At 37.5% G+C, this 16901-nt stretch overlaps 1 protein-coding gene across 1 annotated transcript in view; it reads right to left on the reverse strand.

Annotated features, from left to right (window-relative positions):
- Nucleotides 1-255: 255 nt before the first annotated feature.
- cadpsa (Ca2+-dependent activator protein for secretion a) overlaps nucleotides 256-16901 on the reverse strand; it is a 203657-nt gene continuing 187011 nt past the window's right edge. Inside the window, 5 exon segments of the mRNA XM_037975313.1 lie at nucleotides 256-522; nucleotides 10428-10460; nucleotides 10892-10975; nucleotides 12350-12424; nucleotides 13883-14030. Coding sequence (XP_037831241.1) covers nucleotides 271-522; nucleotides 10428-10460; nucleotides 10892-10975; nucleotides 12350-12424; nucleotides 13883-14030 — 592 coding nt within the window. The 3' untranslated portion in view covers nucleotides 256-270.

Raw genomic sequence — 16901 nt, forward strand, 5'->3', positions numbered from 1 at the left:
GTTAGTTTTGAATAATTTTGGAACCTTATCATTCTTCTTATGTCACAAACAAGACGAACAACCATTCACACTCTCACTTACACCCAGGAACAATTTAGAGTCATGTTTTAGACAAGTCTTGCAAAATTATACATTAAAGAAAAAAATAATAATTAAAAAAGCAACTGATAGAAATAAACATCAACAAATAATAGCCCTATTGTTATTAACGGCTCCTTCAAATAATTGAAATGTTTATGAAAAGAATATCTGAAAATGATTCATTCAGAGCTATATATTTTTTTCCATTCTCCTTTGATAAACATCAGTTTCTTTATGATTGTATTCATTTTGACTAATTTCTACCCGCTGGCAGAAGACGTTATGAAGTTGTGTTATCGTCTGCAGAGGATTAACATGCTGTGCTATACTTACATCAAAAAGTCTTTCTACATACACTTCTTCAGTGACCTTCTCCCGTAACATGTCCTGGGAATGACGTACAAATGTCACATAACTGTCAGCAACATCCATTCCTGGCTTCTGCAAAAGAAGAGAAAGAAACAGGCAAAAGGACTTTGAGAAGTTTAAATTATTTTAACCATATTTATTTTTCTAATAAAATTATATTTGTTTAACAATATCAACTATTTCCACATTCATTTAGGAGTTTAAAAATGACAGTTAAATCACTGTCAAAGTTAAAGAGTCAATTTATTCAAGCAGCATAAAAATCACCTAATGGCTGTTTATTTATTTGACAAGCCAATACTGCTTTGCATATGGTAGTTGTGGTATTTTGTTATAACCCAGACATTTTTACTTTTTCTTATATCATTTCTGTCTCCAAGTTCTTTATTTGCTTTTCAATATGTTTTAGATAAGCTGAGCTATATGACTTTATTTTGCCTTTGTTACACTCTGTTCCAATCAACATGTATCACCATGGTTCATCTGATTATCAATAGACTGATTTCCGTCCTTGAAGTTGAAATCTTTACATATCACCATAAATAATTAGGTGCTGTGTCTGAAAACAACTGAATTAATGCTGATACATGCAGAGTCAGCAGCAGCCACCAAAATAACAAGTTAAAAAACTAATAAGTAGTGTTCAGGGTACAAAGATGTTCCTTCATAGTAATGTCATAATGCTTTTATACTTTTATTAAAACCATTGCTCCTTCTTTACTCTTGTTGCTTTTGTTTGCAGTGTCTGTCCATACAGTCTGAAAGCCAGGAAGAGGGTTTCCCGAAACACATAATATATTTCTCTGGTAATGTCACTGTCATGTGACTTGTGACCACACAAAGTTAATTTACCAAAAATGTAATGTTTATTTTTTTACTTCTTAAAATGTTTGGGCTGTAGTAGCTCGGTGGGCAGTGCTGCAGTATTATAATCCTGAGGCTACAGATTCAAGCCCAGGTTGAGTCAGGAAGGGCATTAAAAAGTTGCCAAACTTTTGTGTGAGTTTGCTCGTTCTAGCAACCCCTGTACAAGGAAGCTGCAGAAAGAAGAACATTGTCTTAAAGGTGACTTATTATGCAAAATTCACTTTTTGCATGTTTTTGTACTTCCGTTTGGGTATCTACTGCTTCTAGAAACAGTGCAAGCGCAAACAAAAAAAAAAAAAATAACACCCAGCCTTTTTCTTGACAAGAAGTAAATGTTTTCTGGTGTCTGCAAAACAACCTGTTTCGAAAACCTCAGAATTGTTGTGTCACAATCCTTGTTACCTAGCAACTCCATGCCAAGCCCAGCCCCTTACCAAGCAACCCAAGTGGAGCTCCACCCACTTCATTACAAGAAGACCATCATGTTTGTTCTGCTGGTTTTATTGCTGAACAATGTCTGCTGGAAAAGGAAAATGTTCTGTTGTCGGCTGCAATATAGAACATGTGTCCATGCATGTTCTCCCAGTCACGGAGAACCGAGCTGCGTGGCTTCATTTTATTTTTGATGGCAATGTGCCCGGGATATTGCCAAAGAAAGTTGTAGTTTGAACAGCTCAGCTGTCCCAGAAACACGTCTCTGTTAAAGTCACAGCAGGTTTGTCTAAACTAACATTAAAAATATGTTAATAAAAGAGAAGAAAAGTTTGAAAAAAATAAAACTGATCTTTACCAGGCGGCCGTGCGGACACTTCGGGTTTGGACCTACTGATTGCCAGTGTCCCAACTCGACAAATGTCGGTTCGGAACTGCTAAGTGCCCCTGTCCCAAAGTCAGAATCCTCAGAGTTAATTAATAAAAATATAAATGTGCGTCAGATCTGCAGCATTTTTTCCTTAAGAGAGTTTTTATGTTTTTTAATGTAATGCGTTAGTGGGGTATCGGGTGTTGGGGGGCGTGGCCAACAGCAGCTTTTTTGCATTATAGTGATGTAGCCCTAAAACTGCTTATTCTGAAATTAGCTCAAAACAGGCAGAACTGATCCGGTGAAATCTCAATATCTGAGAATGAGTTTGTGTATTAAATGTAATGTACAGCCTACAGACATATAACTTGTTCAAGAAAGCATAATAGGTCCCCTTTGAAAACTTTTGTTTTTGAAGATACAAGCTTGTCAATTAGGTTTCCCAGCATGCATGGATAAGACTGTATAACCTATGATTAGTAAAAGTCAAAAGTTGTTTTTCAGGCAAAATCAGTATTTTTTAAATCTTGTTTTGCTCAATTAAGTTTTTTGTAGTTGTCAATGAATTTATTGCACTGTCACCATTTCAATTTGGATTATTTGTTGCTGCAAAAAAAGAAATTTTCAGAAAAATATAAAAGTACAGTATATCTATCGATATATATAGGTACTATATATATATAGATAGGTACTTAAAACCCTGGAAAGCTTGGAGTAAAATATATATGATCTAGAAGAAAATGAGAAATAAATAAAGTATCATAATATATACAGAACCAATACATAGATCTAAAGTTTAATCAGTGGAAACATGTAAATATGTTTTGGAATGTAACATTAATTTCCCAGAACTCAGAGAAGGAACTGGTGAGTGGGAGAGTCATGGTTTCCACTAAGCTCTGGTCCCAGTGCTAAGGCTGGCTTTCCCCTTGCAGTCTGGGCATGTGCAAAGTGAACATTGTTACTGCAGACACATAGTTTGGTCTGATGGCAGAACAGCTTGTTACAAGGCCTGTCACTCTGGCATCTGACGTATTCACTGAAAAAAAAAACACTGGAGAGTAGCTTTCTCATATACATGAACATGTTCAGTATTTTCTATGAACTTTGACCCTGTGTACTTAAATCTTTGTGGAAACTCATAACTATGCATGTACCCCCACTTAATTTCAATTTAAAATTGAAAGCCTATACCAATAATAAACACTAAAAGATTATGCTGAGATGTCTCTGAATGCCTGCTTCTACAGCCACCTTGAGACTGTATGCTCCTACCAAAGAGTGTCCAGATATCAGCGATTCTCTCTGACCATCATACATGTATGGTTATAGAATGAAATAGCAGCTCAGGAGGTTTTGTAAGATGATGTGTTTAAAAGAACAAAGACAAAAAAAACAGTATCTTATTTAAAAAGAGCATTCGCCTCCTTGTGTATTTAATGTGACTGATAAAACACATGGTTTAATGAGATGCTTTTCATTCAGTTCTTCAGTTTTCGATTTCCAATTACAAAATAATAAAAAATTGTAAGACAACATATTGTTTAGACCAGGTGTCTCAAACTCATGGCCCCCCTACCTGAAATGAAAGCTTGGTGTTACTGCAGCCCACACGTTTTTTTCCTCACTTGCACCTGCATGAGTGATCGCCCTGAGTGTTTTATATTTTTTAGCACTTGTGGGCTACCCTAGCTCTGGCTCTTGACGACACGAATTAGCAACATTGGTCACTTGAAACATGTTTTGGGACTGTCACTGACTGGAGGGAAAATATATCCTGTCACTCAGTGCAAGGACGTTTTTATCACTCAGTTCCAGTCATGTCTTTTTCAAAACCTGCTGTGAAAAGAAAGGTTGGCGATGAGCACAGATAATTTCAGGAAAAGTGGAAGATGGAATAATAATATATATTATCATATCAGGTGTGTAAGAGGAAGCCATGCCAAGTCTCTGGCAGCAAGGAGCAGGAGGAAGTAAGAGAAGCCTATGTTCTGAAGAAATGTTCATGTTCTGCATGTTCTGAATTGTTATTAGTGAAGGTTGAAAAGACTGGATCAGTTTTACTTTTTTGGTGAAATACCAGAAACCCCTTTTTTGTGGAATACTTGATGCGGCCCAGCTTCACCCAGACTCTAACTCCAGTGGCCCCCAGGTACATTGAGTTTGAGACCCCTGGTTTAGAGAATTTATTCATTGAAATGCTTCACTTTAAAATATAAGTACCTTCAAAATAGTTTATTAAAGCTTTAAAGCGAGTTATTCATGACTTTGTAAACACTTTATAAAGCAATATTAAGCTATTATAAAACATTTATTCAGGCTTACTATTTAGCATGATCAAATGTTGTGCTATTATTTATTCAGGAGAATGCAATCATTCGCTGGTTGCTCAGCTTATTTTAACAAAATAATTCAAAAAACTGACGAATATTATATTTAAAATTTAAATGTTGAAGAATGCAGGTAAACACTAAGATGGAAGAATACAGATAAATGTTGGCTCAATGTTTGATTAGACACTTATTGTATTATACTGTAACTGCCAATTTATAGTGTATTAAGGAACTCACAGCTTAATAAATATCTACATTATAAATATGCTAACTTATGCATGACTTTGTCTACAAACTGTGAACATGTTTAGAAGACTTTAGTTCATAAAAATGAATTAATGAAAGCAAACTAGTTCACATTGAGAAGCTGAATTTATTTTAAAATTATTGGACATGAATTAAATGGTAAATGAAAAATAGCTTGCCCATGTATAGCGCTTTATCTAGTCCAAGGACACCAAAGCGCTTCACACTACAATCCACACAGCTGCCCTGGGGCGGGCTGACAGAAGTGAGGCTGACATCACACCGGCACCACTGAGCCCTCTGACCACCACCAAGGCAAGGCGGGGGCTCTAACCGGCAACCCTCTGGTTACAGGACGAACCCTTACCTCCTGAGCTGAACTTTCAACTTGTTCTTGACTGCACATCATCCCGGTATCAAAATTAAAGGCTTGGTGTTCCTTCAAAGAATTTGTATCACCCGCTGCCTTTATTGACAGAATTTTAAACTAAGATCAGTTTATGTTGAAAAATAGCAAAGTTGTAGGTGTTTTGGTCAAACCTTGTATTTGACGATATGCATGATCACGTGCAATATTGCAAGATTTTCTGAGATCTGTTAGAGTTGACACTCAGCCCATACCACATCAAATTTGAGCTCATCTGTAAAATTAACTGAGTTATAGCCATTTATGTGCTTGCTAGGGTTGTTTAGCTGTGACGGCCATGTCGAAATAAGGTTGGCTCTAAAAGTTAATCAGTTGTAGATTTACATTCAGTGACTACTTTCTGACAGTTTCAATAAAACATGTTCTGTGGTTCTTGGGATATACTTGCCCACAAACAGTCAAATGAACACATACACACACACAGCAAAAACATATCTCTTTTGCCATTGGCTGCGACCAAAAATAAAGTAACATATTCTATTCAGTTCCATTCAATCTTATGTCCGGAGTGCAAATTCACAACAAAAAGCCACCTGATGACAGTCTAAAAAATCCGGACAAGTGTATGTAAGTTGTGCATTTCTCTCAAAAATACACTTGTTAAAACTCCAGGCTAACTAGTGTTTTACAAAGCCAACAAATCCACATAGATATTTTAAAGTGTCTCTTTTGCCAGTGCAATTGTGTTTTTATTTATTTTTTACATTAGGAACACGTTTTTAACACAACTGGCGTGCTAATACTGAAACTGTGACCCCTGCTAGTCTACACAGTGCCTATTCACATTCACTAAAAAGGGTTTAATTTAAAATTTGACATGTTGCTATGGCCGAAGTATTGGCAGTTTAAACAGATCTGATGTGAACACACACAATGGTACACACACCAAGTGCCAAGCTGACAGCAGACGTGGCATGTGTCGTACAACATGGACTCACAATGTATGCTGCACAGAGTGAGGCACAAGGCATGGCTGGCTGTCAGTGTCTGGCCACATGCAAATCAACTGTCATTTGAGGAAACAACATGAGGACAGTCGATGTGGAAATATGACAACTAATACCATCTGGATTATGGTTTTACAAGTGAAAGCATGGTCAAATATTTATGTGTTCAAGAAACACACACAAACATGCACATGCAGAAGAGAACAAAACTTCATTTTCATTTTTATCGACACATACAACAGTCATTTGTCAATTAAAGTAAATGTGTACAGATGAATGCTTTTTAAAACGTGTTTTAAGTAGCATTTCCATTACGGTAATTAAAATGTGCATTTTACTAAAATATAACTGCAACACAGATCCAAATCTTTAAAAAAAGATGTTGGGCATGATCTTATGCAATATGCGAGATCTTGTAAGATGTGTTAGAACTCAGAGTGTGTTTAGGATGACTCTCAAGTACTACCACATCAATGTTTAGCTCAATACAGTGCCTATAAAAGGAACTCACCACGTTTTACTCTTTTATTGCTACTATAAATCAAAAAAAGAAATTCTTCAGTGACCAAGTGAAAACTGATTTCTATAAAGTTATGCCAATTTAAAATATGTAATGTAAAATAAGTGATTGCATACTCTTTCACCCCTTTAAAGTGACTGTCCTAATTCAACAGAGGTCCAGCCCCTTGGTGCTTGTAGTCTCACAATTACTGAAGTGGGAATTACCTGAGGGCAGTGGATGCATCTAAGGTGATTCTAGAAGGTCTATTCTTTGGTTCTTCAGTATTCCTTGGTACCATTATGTCATAAAGACAAAAGAACACTCCAAGCAAATCAGAGAAAAGATGAATGAAAAGTAAAAGTAACCTACCTAGTAAAGCTACCAAGAGCAGGCTGTCCTCACAAACTGAGTGACTGTGCAAGAAGGAAAATAGTGAGAGGGGCAACCAAGACACCTGATTCAGCAGGTGAAATGGGAGAGATTGTACATACAACAACTGTTGCCCAGATTTTTCACCAGTTTGAGCTTTATGAGAGAGTAGCGAAGAGAAAGCCACGGTTGAAGAAAACTCAGAATAAATCTCAACTAAAGTTAACCAAATGACATGTGGAAGACTCCATTATCAAGTGAAAGAAAGTTCAATGGTCTAATGAGGCCAAAATGGCAGAAACCAAATACTATATATACCCACAAACTCATTATCTTCCCCATTGTGAAACATGGTGGTAACTGTGAAACGTGCTATGGGTATGCTTCTTTGCAGCTGGCCCTGGAAGGCTTGTTAAGTAAAATGAATGCTGCAAAATACAAGAAAATTCTGAAGGACAATCTGATGTTGTCTGCAAAAGAACTACGGTTTGGGAGATTTGTTTTCTAGCAAGACACTGACCTGAAGCCTACAGGAAAAATTACACAGAAATGGTTAAAAGACAAGAAGGTGAATGTTCTGGAGTAGCTGAGTCAAAGCCTAAAGCAAAATTCAATAGAGAATTGGATTTTGGCTTGGTGGCCTGGTGTGAAAAGGGCTGTTCATGCCTGATCCCCATGCAACCTGTCAGAGCTTGAGCAGTTCTGTAAAGGAAAATGGAGTAAAGTTTTATGGAGGGAGAGTTAGAGGGAGAGCGCACATATTCAATTTGCAAGCAGGATTTCATCTCTTGCTTTCAAAACTTTTAACGCTTGCACTCAAAACTTCTGCTCTCTTTCAAATATTCTCTTTTCTCTCTCAAATCGGATCGGATCTGCGCTTGCAAACCTCTCTGGTTGCGCACAGATTTTTTCTGCTCTCTCATGGATTTGAGCACTGTCGCCTAGCATGACTGATTTATAATAGCAATAAAAGGGTAAAACATCCAAGGGAATGTATACCTTACACAGACACTGAATATCTAAATTTAACTAATATATGGTCTTATTTGTGTTGGCTAAGGTCAGTTTGTTTTGGCAGCCATATTGAAAAGGATTGACTCCAAAAGTTAATCATTTATAGATGTACATCCAAAAATTCCTTTCTGAGAGTTTCATTATAGACTGGACAACATTTTTTGGCAGAGGCCTTGGTAGATTGATCCTTTTTTGCTTAACCCTCCTGCGGGCTTTGGGTCAAATTGACACAAAGTTACAAAGGCTTCTCATCCTCTCTTCAATTACAAGGGCTTCAGAAAAGTTAAACTGACTTTAGGAGCATCACTTTACTGGTGGGGAAAAGTGCAAGCTTGGGCAAGGGGTTGAGAGATACCTGATAGAAATAGTAAGGCTCACCTAAACCTGCAGCATGAGCTCTGAACCAGTCTTATGGTCTTTGTTTTGTACTCTGAATCACTTTGGTTGAGAGTTGGCAAGTAGATGTGGGCTTTCTTGTATCTCTTTGTATGGCTGATTGTATGATTTTTCCCTAGATGGTGGTCTCTATTCACCATCTAGTTTGAAAATGGGTTCTGACTAATGTTTGCACTTTTGAGCCTAGAGTACCCAGCACTCTTGGAATTTGTGTGCAAAGAGATAGTAGATGCTTCAAATGCTCCCTGCCCAAAGTGAAGAAGTTCAGGTATCTCAAGTTCTTGTTCTTGTGTCTAAGAGGGTGATCAGCAGCACAGGCAACAACAGGACATTGCGGTCTGGCTGATTTTGTTCAGTCTAGATTCCTCAGACTTCCAGTACAACTTGAAGGTTTGTCATCTACAGAAATAGCTAGATGTTGGGTGAGGCTGAGTAGTGAAAAATGGTGGACTGCTTTGTGGTATGTTGTAGAAACCTTACATTAAACCTGCAGAAGACCAAATACATGAAATAAGATGAACAAATAAGAAATAAGATAAACACTATTACCTTTCTAGAAAAAGTAGACTACAAATTCAGGTGGTGGAGGACTACAAATTCTGTTGCGCAAATAAACTGGACTGGAAATAAGACACAGGTTTTTCTTTAATAGGAATGATCAGAGCATAATATTAGTTTTGATGAAGCTTCAGTTGTTTTACAGAAAACTGCAGCTTTTATGTGTAGAAAGTGATTTTTATTTCAATGTGAACCCAACCTGTTGTAACAACAGTATTAGTCCAATGATAAAAAATTGCACAAACCAAAACAGTGACTTTAGCCATCTGTTTTGAGTGTCACTGTGTGTGTGCCATGAATATCTGATTTTATCAAAATATTGATTGTCAAGAAAATAGTCTTGTCTTTGAGATCATTGCAATAACTTGTTTGGAGTGTTGCCAGGCTGGTGTCCACGGGATACACTGGCACCATGTCCCACCCAGAGCCTCAATATACTGCCATCACAACAATACACCACCACAACCTCACTACTGAAGTAATGTGCATGCTCAAAACTGTCAAGTTCTATCATGTATAAGAAGAAGACCTCTGTGTTCTTAATAGGCATCTAAAAATCTTGTCAAGACCTTGCAAAGACCAGCCATATTGTGGCTGTTTTTTATGTTATAAAATGTTGTTATTTGTTGTGAAGGGGATCTTAATCTTTTGCAATGCTGCTCTGGGTAAAAACCTCAAAGAAAATCTAGTTTTGGGTACATTTAGTTTATTATGACGTCTGAATCAAAGCTTTCTTTCCTCTTCATGGTTCCAAAGGCCATCCACAAGAATTACAATAATAGTTATCACAATAACTATGATAACTGTTGTAAATGTTGTTCCACTTTAAGTGAATATGGAATTCACACCACAACTGCTGGATAATAATGATAATAGCATTAGTAATAGCATTGTTGGGTTTACTTTCAGGGGACCTGAAAACCATCTCCTATGTTTCAGTTTTGTGGCACATGACATCATTCTACAATTTGTATTTCTGACAGGTTACAATTCCATTAAAACATGTATACCTGTTTTATCCACCTCCCTCCCTCAATACTTGCACACACATATAACAAACAGAAAGATTAGACTCTGGTTGTCATGGGAGGTGGAGACGAAGATGAACCCAGAGCACAGACGAATTTGAAATAAACTAATTTATTAACGTAAATAAACAAAATAAAACAAAAGGCTGACGTGGCAGCAGAGACTACAGAACAACAAAAATGCGAACATAAAGCACGGAGCGACAAAAAACAGGAACGGGCACAGAGCGAACAACTAGGAACAACGAAACAATGAATCAGCGGTGAGTGGAGGAGATGTTTTTAAACAGAGGAGATGATGAGATAAGTGGGCACACATGGCAGAGCGAGAAGTGAGTAACTGAGGAGGAGAGAGTAGTGACAGAAAACAAAGGCAGAAACAAGAACTAAACTAAGACAATAATAACTGAACACAAACAGCAAACATGAAACAATAAACAGAATGCAAATAAACCAAAGAAAACCCAAAACCCAACACTGGTACTTACAGGTACATCCACATACTTTGAGGCAGCTTTCACCTTTACACGAAAGAGAGAGAAATGGGAGACAGTCATTACTTCAACTTTGGTGCAACATTTAAAAACAAAGACAACTCTGCAGGATTTATTGTAGTGCTTACTAAACTGGCAGCCATAACTTGTGGAGAATTTTGCTGTAAAAGTGCACTCAAAAGATGCAATAACCTGGATTTCACAACACTGTAAAAAAACCAGCTGGGGTGTTAAGCTGTTTCATGCTGACAGAGGCTTTACCAAAAGTCAAACTGTATTTAAAATAATATGAAAAGTGGAAAAAAAGTAAATTCAAACTCTTTTAAATGTAATATAACTAAATGAAATAAAAAACCTTCATTTTGCTCGAGGAAGAGAATTAAGTTTCTACAAGCTGCTACGTTTACTATAGTATCACATGGAAGTTACTATGGGAAGGATAAATATGTTCCACTTACTGTGAAAGATAGGAAGGAAGAGAAGAGTGTGCCTTCATCATATCTGGAGAGTTTGGATAACACACTCTCTAGAATGACCACAAACTGAAAGGAGTGAAAGAAAAAAGGATAAATGAAAAGGCATGTGTGTGAAAGAGAAATGAATAATATACAAAATCTGTTTTCAAAAAAAACTTCTCTAAAATGAAAAAGAGAAAGAAAATAAAAAGAAAGAAAAATTGTACTCCATCAAATAATGAAAAGAAAAGATGAACCAACTGAACTTCTGTTCTATAGCTGAAGAAATGCAGAGTTCCAAGCTTTAAACTGCAATATGGATATTTTCAATATTTGGATCAATCCATATACACCTACTTCAAATGTCAAATGAAAAGCAGCATGACCATTCAGACTGTGGTTGCTTCGAAACACATAGGATATACCAGGGGTGGGCAATCCTGGTCCTCGAGGGCCACTATCCTGCATGCTTCAACACACCTGATTTGAATCAATGGGTGATTAACAGGCTTCTGCAGAACAATAAGATGTAATTTAACCACTGAATCAGGTGTGTTGGAGCAGGGAAACAAGGAAAACATGCAGGATAGTGGCCCTCGAGGACCAGGATTGGCCATCCCTGCCATATACTGTATAAAAGTGACCATTTGGTCATTTGGGTAACTTTTGCTTGCAGTGTGAACATAGCCTAAAGACCAAGGCTGGAAACTATGATCCTGGTGTAGATTCTCAGTCATCCAGGACATGGTAAATCTAAAAAAAGGTAAAAACAAAAACAATTGGACTTCTGTTCCGTAGATGAAGAGGTTTTGCTTCTCATACGAGGAGCTTTCTCAAATCAAAATGCGGAGAGTGTGGAATTCAAGTTTTAAAAGCTGCTATGTTATGTAAGATGGATTCACAAGCAGAATACCCTCACTCTCCTCACAATAGAGGCTTGTTAGTGTCTTTGTTTGCTGGAAACCACTGTTATGTGACAGTTGTCTTGGTACTCCTTATCAGCACAGAGTTAAAAAGTGACCCTAAATCTACAGCCTTACATTTTGGAATGTATGATATTTAGCGGCCTTAAAGGTGTCCACTCTAACCCCTTCTATGGAGATTGCAGCTCTTAAAAGTAACATTTGGGCAATTAGGCCAACAGCTGCTGTATCTGGCCTTTAGATTTGGCAGATCAGAATTGGGAAAGAGTTGACATTCAATGTGATCTTATACATGTTGGACTGCAGACAATTGAAGGACTTGGCTGGCCACAGGAAGACCTCAGCATGACACAGACAGTCCTTAGGATGGGTGGAATGTTTCTGAATATCAACAGATCTTATTTTGTGACTGTAGTGAACACTGATTATGTTGTTCATGTAGTTGATTTGAATATAAACTACTCTGTGGTTATTTAGGCCTGTGCCTTTGTGTGCTGATTTTAATAGTAGTGCAAAAGTATATTCTACTTAATTTTACCTTAGCAACCAGCAGAGTTATCATCTCCTTCACCGTTTCTTCAATAAGATGGTCAATTTGGGAGTGGTATTGTCTCTACAGAAGAAGAAAACAATGTTAGTATTTGGATCCACATTTACAAAACTCTTTAAAATATTAGACATATTCACATGTTTCAACACAGAGTAAATTTTAGGTGTAAGATAGTTACAAATCCATCCATCCATCCATCCATCCATCCATCCATCCATCCATCCATCCATCCATCCATCCATCCATCATCCATCCATCCATCTATCCATCCATCCATCTTGATGGGTTTTCAAGACTTAGGGTGCATTCCATCTCTGGGTAGGGGGTGAGTCTCTGTTTCAAGCAAGGGAGTTCAAAAGAGTCTTGTTTAAGAGTGGTAGGATGATGTAAGCAGAGGTGATCAATTAAATAATGTGCCTGGCCTAAAATCCAGTTTTGCAAGCCATGCACACAAAAAATAGATTGTAGGTTGTCTGGTTGCAAAGACTCCAAATTCAGTGAGAACAAAGAAATTCACCTATTTCCTCACTTATTTTTTTGCCATTTTGATATGTCTCCAAGAGTCTTGCAGCCCAGTGAGATGCTATTTCAATAAACAAATGTGGGTTTCTATTACTAATGTTATTGATGCATACAAAACTTAAAATTTTTCTATTTCATAAAATCTTAAGGTGCTCACTGAAATGTTTAAAAGTCTTTAATTTATACCTTTTACAATCTTAGATACCAGATTAAAAAAAAAACTGGATTACATTTCCTTTGATTTAAAAAAAAATACCTCAAATATCTGGTCACAAAATCTAAAAAAAATAAAAAAGAAAGAAAATTTAAACTACTTTTTTTACATTTCAGTGTCTTATAGCTGTTTTTCAGAGTTCTGATATCTCTCTCAAAGATGAGAGAACAAGAAGACACTTGAGAAAAAAAAATGTTTTTCAAAGGAACTGCTGTCATGGAGACTGGGATACACTGCAAGAAATTTGCTGTTTTTTTTCTTCTTCACAGAACAGTGAAGGACTTAGCAATAATTAATTCATTGTTGGTAATTGGTATCAGTCTAGAGATTCTGTAAAACATGAGATTCTCACTTTCATCCCATGTATATTCAATACTATCTACACATATGCTAATAAAATCCAAACAATTCATGTGAAAAAAGACAGACAGGAAAAACTGATGACTAATTATGAATTTGGGAATTGATGAGGAGGGGGTTGTTGGGGGCATTTCAATTACATTTGTTGTCACACTTACCCATTGTCTAACAAACTTCCATAGGGCAGAAATGACAGTTAAAAAACAAAGGAGAATGACACAGCACATGCAAAATTAAACATGAAAAAGAGAGCAAAGAAATGCTCATTCATTTAAAAGACAAAGAGAAAATGTTTCTACAGTGAAATCCATTAAACATTGTGATGACAATGAGTTTTAAAAGTAATGTTCTTTTACTGCGTAGGATGACTGAGTTATCAGCAGAACAGGGTCCTGGCCTTTTGAAAGAAAGTGAGACTTTTCTACCTCCTGCCCCAGGTCCATGGCGCAGAGTTTGGCTGACTGAGCCTTGGCATCCACCATTACATTGAACATGGTGCAGATGGACTGTGGCACGCGAAAGTCTGTGGCCCGGCTGCTCCTCTGAAGCTTCATTTCAAATGCTGCCCGCGTCCTAAAGAAAACAGCAAAAAAGTTCCAACTCTAAGCCATTGCCAAATTGGTGCTGTTCATCCCATGTGCCCTAAATGTAAATTAATTCAATTTTAGTTTTGAAACTCTCCATTCTGAATGCTTTGTGCATTTGAAAGGTAGCACATTTTGATAAAGCATTTAACACGGTCTGTCTGATTTTTGCTAAAAGAGAATGCTAAAATGTTGTCTTCCATCATGTTTAGGTCATGCACCAGTGCAACATAAAGTCGTGGAATTTTTGAGGGCTAAAGCATTGTGTTAGCATCCTGAGGGGTGTTCCAGAAAGCAGGTTATGTGAAAACTCTCATTCTATTATCATGGTAACAAACTCTGAAGTTTTCTCTAAGAAATCCTGCATTTCTACCTATTCCATCCCACCTGAAGTTGTTGTCCTACACAAGTTGTTCTTTTGTAATCAACCTGACTGATATCAAAGCAGAATTAATTCATAAAGTCTGACATCAGGAGGGGATTAAAAGTGCTCTTATTCCCAGATCATTTTTTGTTTCATCAAACTCACTCATTTATCTAAGAAACATTCTCTGGCCACATATTTTCAACATAACACCTTGAATTAGTGCTCTCATCAGAACAAATGTCATTGTGTTGAGAATTTTAATTTTTTTTCCTGATTTAAACCTCTTCACTATCAAACCATAATCACCACAAAATAAAGACAAATAATTGACATTTGACATTTCTTTAGTCTTCTTTTTTTTAGTGTTAGTGGTGTTAATAAAAATCATACAAATATAAAGCAACAACATCTGGCCAAAGGCAGGTAGGGAAGTAAAATGTTTAATTCTTTATACTTTACAAGCTCATACATCAAAGTATCAATAAAAAGATAAACTGTATTAAACTTCTTCTCACCTCCCATCATTTTTGTTTGTTTAGACAATTTCTATAATCAAAATGATTACTTATAAATTAGTTTATTGTTCTGAAAATCTTATTTCATACACACATCTTCTGACAGTGAAAAATGTGTTGTTTTTTTATTATTATATACAATTTGACTAACTTTTTAGGAATATAGTGTGTTTAATTTTATAATTATTTTAAGAAGTCAACCTGATTTAAAACTCTGGGATAAACTAAACAGCGTAGCTGGGCTGTGACATCATCATGTGCACCTTTGCTCTAGCTGCATCCTTGGGTACTTGGTAAGTACATACTTTGTATGGTATACTTAGTATTCAAACTAAACTAGATATTTTTTTTCTCCAGTGGTTGCCCTTGTGAATCAGGGTATTAGTGCTTCACTAAAGATGCCTTTTTGTTGATGTCCACACTCTTAGCTCAAGGTTAAGATGCTCAGAGTTGATTGAACTCAATGTATTTAGCTGTTCTCGAGCCAAAAATTCTGAGTTTCCCTGCTCAGAGGAAGTTAACTCAGAATTTATGGATGAACTCAGAGATTGTTAGGTCTCCTTTCTGTAATACCCCGAAGAAGCTACTTCAGTGGCTTGGCCACGAGAGGACAGCCCACCAACAAAGCACATCTATTAAAATGCGCAAGAAAACGGTTATAGTGGAAATATAGTTGTTATGTTTTCCGTGTCAGTGTAGGCAACCGCACATGCGCTCTTGTTCATAGTTTAGCTGCACCACAGCATTCTATTCAGGGGTCTACAGTTTTTATTACAATCATAGGTGGCCATTGATGGGCTGATTTGTTAACCATCTATCCAAAAAACAAGAAGAAACAAAGTTCAAGTGATTTCTCACGAAGAATTAGATGCAGTGTTTGTTTCCTTGTGGTCGTGAGTGATAACTTTTCCAATTGTTGGATAAGATGTCGCACAGTGGAAATTTGTTTTTATTTTTTAAAGTGTGGTTTTTATTGTTGGGTGTTTTTGTTGCATGTTTTTATTTTTCTATCTATTTGCATGTTTGTATTTTTTTATCCACTGTGGACTGAGGACTAAATTGCTGATGCCAGCCACCTGCGCAGGGTGGGCGTGCCGGGAGGCAGCGTATCCGGGACCTGCCAGACGTTGGCGGTGGATTTTAAAGGGCAGAGGACTTCACATTGAGAGAGAGGCAACCGGGGGGGCTCGTTGCAGGGGGCTGCGGCCCCGAACGAGCAAGTGGTTTGTACCGAAGGATTCAACCAGTGGGAACGACGTGTCGGATCGACAGCGGGCAGAGGGGGAACTCTGCCCTGGTCCGTAAGTAACGTTCCACTGATTGTCTGCAGGGACTCTTGCTGGTATAGCTGGGACATCCGCCGCTCGGTGATCGCTTTTCTGGCCCAGGTGTTTTGTTCCAACAGGACGCCCGTGGGGCGGCGCTTTGCGTGGAGCGACTGGAGTGAGCTGCAACGATCGCAGGAGGCGGTGGAATCGGGGCTGTGACGTCAGACTGGACGGAGCGCAGGATTCGCTGTTCGAATCGGACTCCGTGGACGTTGCCCTTGTAGGACAATTTTAGCTTGTTCGGGACCAGAACATTTTAATACTTTTATTGTGTTTTTACTCTCATTTAAAAAGAAAACGGAGCATTTTTATCCCTTTTGGGGAATAAAAGTTGTGATTGATTGATCTGTCCTCCCTTGGTGCTGTTTGACTGTTTTCCTCCTTGTTGTCTGGGAACCAGTGGCGCCGGATTCATTTTCTAGGTGGGGGGGCCACCGGAGTGTTTCGTCACCTTATTAATTTTACATGCATCGTTTCATCGTCTAACATCAATAAAAACTGAACAATGAAACGCTTTTTCAGCTATGACTTTTTGTTCCAGTATATTATTATGAATAATGATAATTAGTTTAACCAACCAACAGCTTTATAAATGACCACAATAAAAGTAAACACAGGTAAATAACATGCGCACGGGCAGAGATGGAATA

The sequence above is a fragment of the Kryptolebias marmoratus genome, linkage group LG4 (genome assembly GCF_001649575.2).
Source record: "Kryptolebias marmoratus isolate JLee-2015 linkage group LG4, ASM164957v2, whole genome shotgun sequence".
Classification (NCBI taxonomy): domain Eukaryota; kingdom Metazoa; phylum Chordata; class Actinopteri; order Cyprinodontiformes; family Rivulidae; genus Kryptolebias; species Kryptolebias marmoratus.